Below are 8,217 nucleotides of genomic sequence, written 5' to 3'. Positions count from 1 at the left end.
CCACTTCTCACCAAGTTCAAATTTTTTAGATTCGATTCTTTTGTTTATCTAATTATTTGATGACTTCCTTGGCCCCTATTTGACCCTGAGCATTCTCCTCCTCTATATCTATTTGCCATACCATTTTTCACGTAAGGCAATTGGCTGAATACAGAATTAAACTAATTTAAAAAAATGCCAATATGAACCTATTGGATAATCAATTACGTGAGAACGTCCCTTTACCAGTTTTGAAAAGTATTTCTCCCGCCAGTGCTGCTGACTTTATCGGCCTGGGCGAGAAGTCGACACTGCCGCCATCTGGCGGCGTTCCCCCTACTGACTTATTTTCCTTTACAATACGGAAACAGTTATTTTCCTTAATTAATGGAAATTAATGTCATTAAAGGTACTAAAATTCATTAATAATTCATAGATTAACATCCATAATGGTTTCAGTTATCATTTACCCTTTTTTTACACCTATAAACAAGACAGCCCCAATTACCCACCTAACAGCCACCTAACTTAAGTGGCTGCTTGTATCCCAGGGATCTTTTTTATATGATTAAAATAATAAGAAGAAATATAATTATATTAAGGACATATTTGAACGAAAAAAAATTTTTTTTTAAATAGTGGAAATTTTGCTGATCAAATAAATTTTCAAAAATTTGAATTTTGAAAAAAAAAAATTTGTCGCAAATTTTTTGAGTGCCTCTTACTCCAAATGTCCATATTGCCCCACCCGCCCCTACAACTTCACACGGATCAACTCAATCTCTATCTTACCCACACTGTTTGACCAACATAAATTAGTACATTTTCGGCTTGATCCGAGAGAGGGATCTTTCCTCTAGAAAATTTGTGCAGAGTCTAACATCTGTATTAATAGTAAGTTTATAGTCCACTGGCGTTGTTTCTCGTGGAGTGACTGATTCATTTTTCAAGTTTCATTCGAAAAATTAATTAAAACTGCATAATGTCAGCGATTAGTTTGTTGAACCCCAAAGCCGAGGTTGCAAGAGCATCCCAGGCTTTGGCAGTGAATATGGCGGGGGCTAAGGGCATCCAGGAGGTGATGAAGACCAATCTTGGACCCAGGGGAACCATGAAGATGTGAGGATTCACGTGCTTTGAAATTTGTCAATTATGAATTTTCCAATTTGCTGAGAGTTTTACTGGAGAATCGATTAAAATCAATCGTGAATAAGTAACGAAAATCAAGTGAAATTGCTTTTAAGTAAACAGCATTTGACTTTTAGTAGTTTGAAGTTGTACATGTGACATGGAAATTTACCTTATATGGCAATGTCGGGTGTAACCGGTACGCCAGGCACATTACCTAAATCTCGACCGGATTTTTTTTTCACTCTTTTATCAAATTTTTTCATTATTTACATCTTACTTCATACGTTTTAGCACTGAAATTCCTTGAAATTGACCAAAATAATTTTTCCAAATGCGCCTATCATAATTTAGTCTCATTAAAAATTGAAATAAAGACAGTTCCTCCATGTTTGGTAGCAGAATATTCGGAAAAAATGAACCAATTCTCACGAATCTGTTGATTTCTTTCATTAAGGAAGTGGAAAAACAAAATATGTCAGGTGCGAAATCCTCACTGATTGAAAAATGATTTATTAGGAAATGAGCAGTTAGAAGTAAGAGAAAACAAGAATTGAAAATTCTTGAATTGATGTTTTTTGACGTAAAAATATTTCTTATGATAATATCTTTCAAATCAAGTCATCATATTTCTTACCAGGCATAACTTGGTAGTAATTGGCAAATTTAATTTTTGTCATAAAATCGGTGTAGGCACGATAACTCTCGAAAAAATTGAAATAGCAAGCTGAAATTTGGTCTAATTCTAGTCTCTTATGCTACTACAGGCTGGTATTGTGGACAGGTAGAATCGGGCGAGTATTGAGGAGATATTTAACTTTTTATGAAAATATGTTTTGCTCTATATCTCTTAAATTATTGGTCGGATTGAAATTTTTTTTTCAAAATACTCGTCTTGATGTCGAGATCAATCAAAATATGGATACCCTTTCATACGAAGTTTTCGAGATATTGGCGTTTTTCTAATTTTTTTATCTCAGAGTTGATTTGACGTTCCACAATGCACGTAGAAGTTGGAAATACAATTCAAAATTTTGGGTAATAGTTAATACCATTGAGTCACACTAGTGTATGAAATTTTGGGCTGATCGATTCAATATATTTTGGCATACAGCAATTTATCTGAAAATAGTTTTTGTCAAAAAATGACACATTTGTCATTCTATCAATGATTTTCGAATCTGTATGACTTAAGCAGTCATCTCCCATAAGATTAAGTTCTTTTTTGTTTGATATATTATGGCAGTGTTTGATACTGTGACAGACACAAATGTCTAGAGGCTCATACATTTTGAGGGTCGAATTTTGTAACGATCAGGGATTTCCACAGTTCAGGAGTTTTAAGAGTCAGATGTTCTGAGAGCAAATTTTCTTTTTCATAATTCCCAATTATGCTCTTGCTATCCACCATGCAAGTGGATAGGGATTGATAACATTGAAAACTTTTGAGAAAAATGAGACTTTCGAAAAAATTGATAGACCAACAAATAAAGAAATAAAAATAAAATATCCATTAGTCTAAGAGGTGTGATTATAGATATACTATCTCTTGGTATGAAGAATAATAAATTATTCCATAGTGTAAATGCCATCATAGGAAAATTGAACAGTATGAAAGAGGGACACTGGAGGAGAATAATCTTCGAAAAAACAAATGACTTATCATTCAAACAAGTGAAAATAACGATAAAAATAATAACGGAAATCGGTGTAGAAAAAAATCTACGAAATTTTCCAAGGAGGATTTTCAGCGCTATTTATCATAGAACCACTGCGACAGATCCATTCGGAAGCTTATTACCAACGAAATTGGTAGAGAGAGGAAGAATCAAAAAGACGAATAATAACGAATAAAATAACGGTCTGTCGCTTCTGTCGAATAGGTCCGCTACCCTGCTTGTTTGCTTCCCAATGGAAGCTTTATAATCATCCATTTTTATCTTCTAATTTTTTCGTGAAGATTTATTTAAAAAATCCGAAAACTTCGCACACACACACACACAAACACTCATACTGACACACACATTTTCTGAAAACATTATATCTCGACGTTTCATGACATTCTACATCATTTCCAAGCAAAATTACAAGATCGTAAAAATGCACGATTATAATGCTTCCATTCGGAAGCAAAATACACGACTCATTTAGGGCATTAAATTCGATTAGAAAAACCCTCTGCAAGATGAAACCTGCTGCAATCTTTAGAGTTCATCATTCACTTTCACAGTAACATGCGATGCTATCACAAAAAGTATGAACAAGCTTGAAATGTTGAACACCACTATTTCTTGGAAATAAGTCATTTTTCATAACTTTTTACACTCCTGAGACGAAGGTCACGGAATCGATGTAGCACTGTTAATATCAATGCAATATGATTTGTTAATTCAATGAAAATCTACTCAAATCCGTTTTACAATTTTTCTATTCATTCCTCTGTCTAAATTTTCAATGAAAAATCTTCCAACTTCTGCAAAATGTCTATAAATTACTAGAAAATAAATTCGAAAATGTATTGGCATTTATTCTAGGTTGGTCTCTGGTGCTGGAGACATAAAGATCACAAAAGATGGAAATGTCCTTCTTCACGAGATGCAGATTCAGCACCCAACAGCTTCCCTCATCGCCCGAGCATCCACAGCCCAGGACGACATGACGGGTGACGGTACAACCAGCACAGTCCTCGTCATCGGAGAACTCCTTAAACAAGCCGACCTATACATTTCCGAGGGTCTTCACCCGAGAATTTTAACTGAAGGCTTCGACCTTGCACGCGTAAAGACTCTAGAAATTCTGGAGTCCATGAAAATCCCGGTGGCAGCCGACAAGGAGAGCCTCTTGGACGTCGCTAAGACATCATTGAGGACCAAAGTTCACCAACATCTCGCTGATAAACTCGCTGAAGTATGCGTCGATGCTGTCTTGGCTATCAGGATTGATGATCAACCTGTGGATCTCCACATGATCGAGCTCATGGAGATGCAGCACAGAACTGCTGGTGATACCTCTCTGGTCAGGGGTATTGTTATGGATCATGGATCCAGGCATCCAGATATGCCTAAAAGAGTTGAAAATGCGTACATTCTTACCTGCAATGTCAGCTTGGAGTACGAGAAAAGTGAGGTAAACTGGTTCACCTTCAAAAATTCAATTATTAACCAACACAAAATCTGTAAAATTTATTGCAGAAGAAACTGCTCAATTAATTATTCATTGAGTGCTTTGAGGATCAAATTAATGAATTACCATCAGGACTATTATTTTCGTTCTCATAAGAGAAAACTATGAATTCATTAACGATTCGCTGCAAGTGGAAATTTCACCTCAATTAACGGTCATATCAGCAATGTTAATTAGAAATGAAAAGTAGGAAAGAATTGAGAGAAAAAAACCATTCTTTCGCTATTTGCCAACGTTTCGAACACAAAGTGTTCTCCATCAGCGCATTCATTTATTTTATTCATCAACCCATTAGTTATTTAAAGATTGTGACAAAAAGATATCAATCCAAAGAATATCCCAGCAATAAACATAACGCTAATAGTGAATAGACACCTGCAGGGGGCCCTTTAACAATTTTATTCCACAATCCATTCAATGTAATGACAGGAATTGATACCAATATTTTTAAAACGTATTTGACCTTTGACACAGCATTTTCTCGACAGAATGATCTCACACGCAACGAAATTCCTTCAGTTTTTTCACACATGGGATGTTTTCCATGAACATCTTATTCATAAAAATTCTACTCCACACATGCTCAATACCAAGTTACATATCGCGTGATACATGGAAAAAGGTCCTACAAACCTAATCTAGGGAACATGAAATTTGGACGATTTTCGGTCTACAGAATCATTTTCACCCAACTTTTGAGGACAATTTTTTTTACCCATACGACCTTTTTCCATAAATATTTCTCCAATAGTGGAAAAATGGAAAAAAAAAATTTCATTGTTTTCTCTTCATTTTTCTAATATTCAGTCGTACCTTTAAAGAAATAAACATTATTCGAGAGAAATTTCTATTTGAGAAAAATTTGTGGATAAAGGTTGTATGCGCAAAAAAAAAAAATTGCCCTCAAAAGGTGAGTTAAAATGATTCTAGAGAGCCCAAATCGTCCAATTTCATTTCATTCATGTACCCTAGATTAGGTTTATCCGACCTTTTTCCATTTAGCACGCCATATTATTCCCGATCTATCTACTCGATCAACCTTAGATGGTTTTAAGGTATAAATTACATGGAAAGCGACATGCTAGATGCTTCCATCAGCTTCCCGAATCTCTATATGATGGAAACAATCAAATAATTATCAATGCACAAATTAAAAAATTCGGCGGCGTACTGATCTGAACTCAGGTGGAGTAAATTTTTTTTGCTCTAAAACCAAAACCATTTATTCCTTCAACTCATCTCCTCTGTCATTACCTTTCACAGGTAAATAGCGGCTTCTTCTACAAAACTGCCGAAGAGCGTGAAAAGCTTGTGGCAGCTGAGCGTGAGTTTATCGACCACCGAGTTCAGAAGATTATCGAGTTGAAACGCAAGCTCTGTAACGGAACTGATAAGACGTTCGTCATCATCAACCAGAAAGGAATCGATCCCCCATCCTTGGACGCCCTTGCAAAGGAAGGAATAATGGCTCTCCGTCGGGCAAAGCGCAGGAATATGGAACGTCTGGCTCTTGCCTGTGGTGGAGTTGCAATGAACTCAGTTGATGACCTCCAAGAGGAGCATTTGGGATGGGCTGGATTAGTGTACGAGCACGTTCTCGGGGAGAACAAGTACACCTTCGTCGAGGAGTGCAAGAAACCCAACTCTGTTACTATTTTACTCAAAGGACCGAACAAGTACACTCTCGTGCAGCTCAAGGACGCAGTCAGAGATGGTTTGAGAGCAATTAACAATGCAATAAACGATAAAGCCATCATCCCTGGAGCTGGTGCTTTCGAAATAGCTGCAAGCATGGCCTTGAGCAAGTACAAGGAACAAGTTAAGGGAAAACTCCGTCTAGGAATCCAGGCTTACAGTGAGGCTCTCTTGATCATTCCGAAGACTCTAGCTGTTAATAGTGGATTCGACTCTCAGTTTACCATTGTTAAGCTTCTGGAAGAGAGCAACACCCTTGGTGAACCAGTGGGACTCGACATCGCGAGTGGGGAAGCATTGAAACCTAAAGATGCAGGCATTTATGACAATTACATTGTCAAGAAGCAAATTATCAATTCTTGGTAAGTGCAAAGGTGTCTTTTTTTTATTTTCAATTAATTGAAATTCAGTTTCTGAGGTGTGACATGGTTCAGGTCAAACATTGAATCTTCTGATAATTATGGATTTATATTGGCAAGAAATAATTAATTGGCTGTCTGGTGAACCCCGATATGTCAATTTGAAAATTCCGCATTATCAACATGTTTAATATGACTAGATTTTGTGCAAAAGTCCGCGAAGTGAGGCCATCACTTTGTGATGAAGAATTTTGCTCAATACATAAGATTGCTTTTGTATAGGAAATGATTTTATGACGTTATTTATTTCCATGGGATAGCTAGAGTTTACTCTACTATTTTATTGTCAACTCGTGGCGTTTCGTTACCAAGTCCAGCTTCCTCAGACTCTTGACAAATCTAATACATAGTCACAAACTCTAATAGGCTCTGTGTCGAGTACCGGTAACATATTAATTGATTAAAAATTGCAAAAACCCTAACAACAACACAAGGATTTGAAGCCACCAGCTACAGTTATCAGTTGTCAGAGCCACGTATGTGTTTTTAAACAATTAAGGGGTTTCATCTGTAAAAAAAAATAATGAATTTGAATCAAAATTTTGGTAGGATGTATATCGCAGTTTGTCAGGTTGTTTGTTTTTCTCTGTCGAAAGTACAATTTCCCCCCTTCCTGTTATTGCGATGGGCCTAGATTGAACACATTTGGTCAACTCGTTTTTGAGTTATGAACATAGAAAGCAAAACAAAGTGTCCATTTTCCTCACCCTCCCTCATTTAGAAACTTCCGTGGGGAATAAATAATTTCAGAAGTTCTAATGCTATGTTTACGTACAACCACTATGTTGAGAGACAGCCCAATCTTCGTACAAGATACCACAGGGACTGTAGGGGACTAAAATTTCGAGAATTACGTATCTCCCACTTTACTGAGGAGAAAATACTTTGATTTGATATTCTTCGTGCAAGATACTAGACGATTTCCATTTTTTATGATCATTTGAGTACGATTCCTGAGGTGAAACACGAAAGTTTGATTAGAAGATGTTGTTTTCTTTGAAAATAACAATTCAGAAACTCGAAATAAGTTAGTTTATTTACAGGGGTCTGCGAGGCAAAATTGACTTTCATTACATTTTTGGTTTTCATAAAAATTGGGTTGAATTTTCTTTTGTTTTGTCTACCTATCCATCAAAAAATGGACGTAAAACACATGGTACAATGCATATAGAAAAATCTATATTTTACCAAGTGTTATGACCGATGCGTTTAATTTTTTTTATTAATTGTAACGAGTTGCCCTTCCTTTTGAAATTCAATTGATGTGCAATTAATTTCTAGATCATACATGCATATATTTCCAGTAATTTCTACAATATTTCAATCCCATTCCCACGCAATTCTAGCCCCTTTGTCGAGTATCTTGTACGGAGAATACGAAACGAAAAACATTCAGCCCGAAAGTGGGGGTATCACTCGGGACGGATTTAGGCTAAGTATCTTGTACGGAAACTGGACTGTATAGAATCGAACCATGTTACTACTTTTCGACTGAATCTGTAACAACCTTTCGATCATGCATTAATTCATTTTGGTATTTTTATAGCACCGTCATTGCCAGCAACCTACTCCTAGTCGATGAGATAATGAGAGCCGGACTTTCGTCTCTGAAGGGCTAAGAATATTCCGACAATATGAAAAAATGTATTTTTAAGATTACGCATTTTTCAATTTGGACACGTAAATTACCATGCATTTTTCTCAACTATACCGCGCTTCATAATTAATGTCCTTCGCCTTGATTTTTGAAATAATAAAGAAAAGTTGTAATAAAAGAAGTGTTGGTTTTATTTATCAATAAAAAGCGATAACA

At 36.1% G+C, this 8,217-nt stretch overlaps 1 protein-coding gene across 1 annotated transcript; it reads left to right on the top strand.

Annotated features, from left to right (window-relative positions):
- Window positions 1-883: 883 nt before the first annotated feature.
- Window positions 884-8,182, top strand: LOC107038484 (T-complex protein 1 subunit zeta). Its single transcript, XM_015257605.2, has 4 exons — window positions 884-1,098; window positions 3,642-4,233; window positions 5,554-6,347; window positions 7,951-8,182. Exons 1-4 carry the CDS (start codon window positions 962-964, stop codon window positions 8,021-8,023), a joined length of 1,596 nt encoding a protein of 531 aa, XP_015113091.1. The 5' UTR covers window positions 884-961; the 3' UTR covers window positions 8,024-8,182.
- The last annotated feature ends 35 nt before the right edge of the window (window positions 8,183-8,217 follow it).

This window comes from Diachasma alloeum, unplaced genomic scaffold (assembly GCF_001412515.2).
Source record: "Diachasma alloeum isolate Michigan unplaced genomic scaffold, Dall2.0 Dall_scaffold_00284, whole genome shotgun sequence".
In the NCBI taxonomy this organism is placed as follows: domain Eukaryota; kingdom Metazoa; phylum Arthropoda; class Insecta; order Hymenoptera; family Braconidae; genus Diachasma; species Diachasma alloeum.
This window is presented reverse-complemented; position numbering and strand designations above follow the sequence as displayed.

What these genes read in the sequence shown, in the direction of transcription:
- LOC107038484 (XM_015257605.2), top strand. Translation starts at nt 962, where the DNA reads ATGTCAGCGATTAGTTTGTTGAACCCCAAAGCCGAGGTTGCAAGAGCA. An exon ending in TGGAGTACGAGAAAAGTGAG is followed by an intron (nt 4,234 to 5,553) that starts GTAAACTGGTTC and finishes TACCTTTCACAG; the next exon opens with GTAAATAGCGGCTTCTTCTA. An exon ending in AAGCAAATTATCAATTCTTG is followed by an intron (nt 6,348 to 7,950) that starts GTAAGTGCAAAG and finishes GTATTTTTATAG; the next exon opens with CACCGTCATTGCCAGCAACC.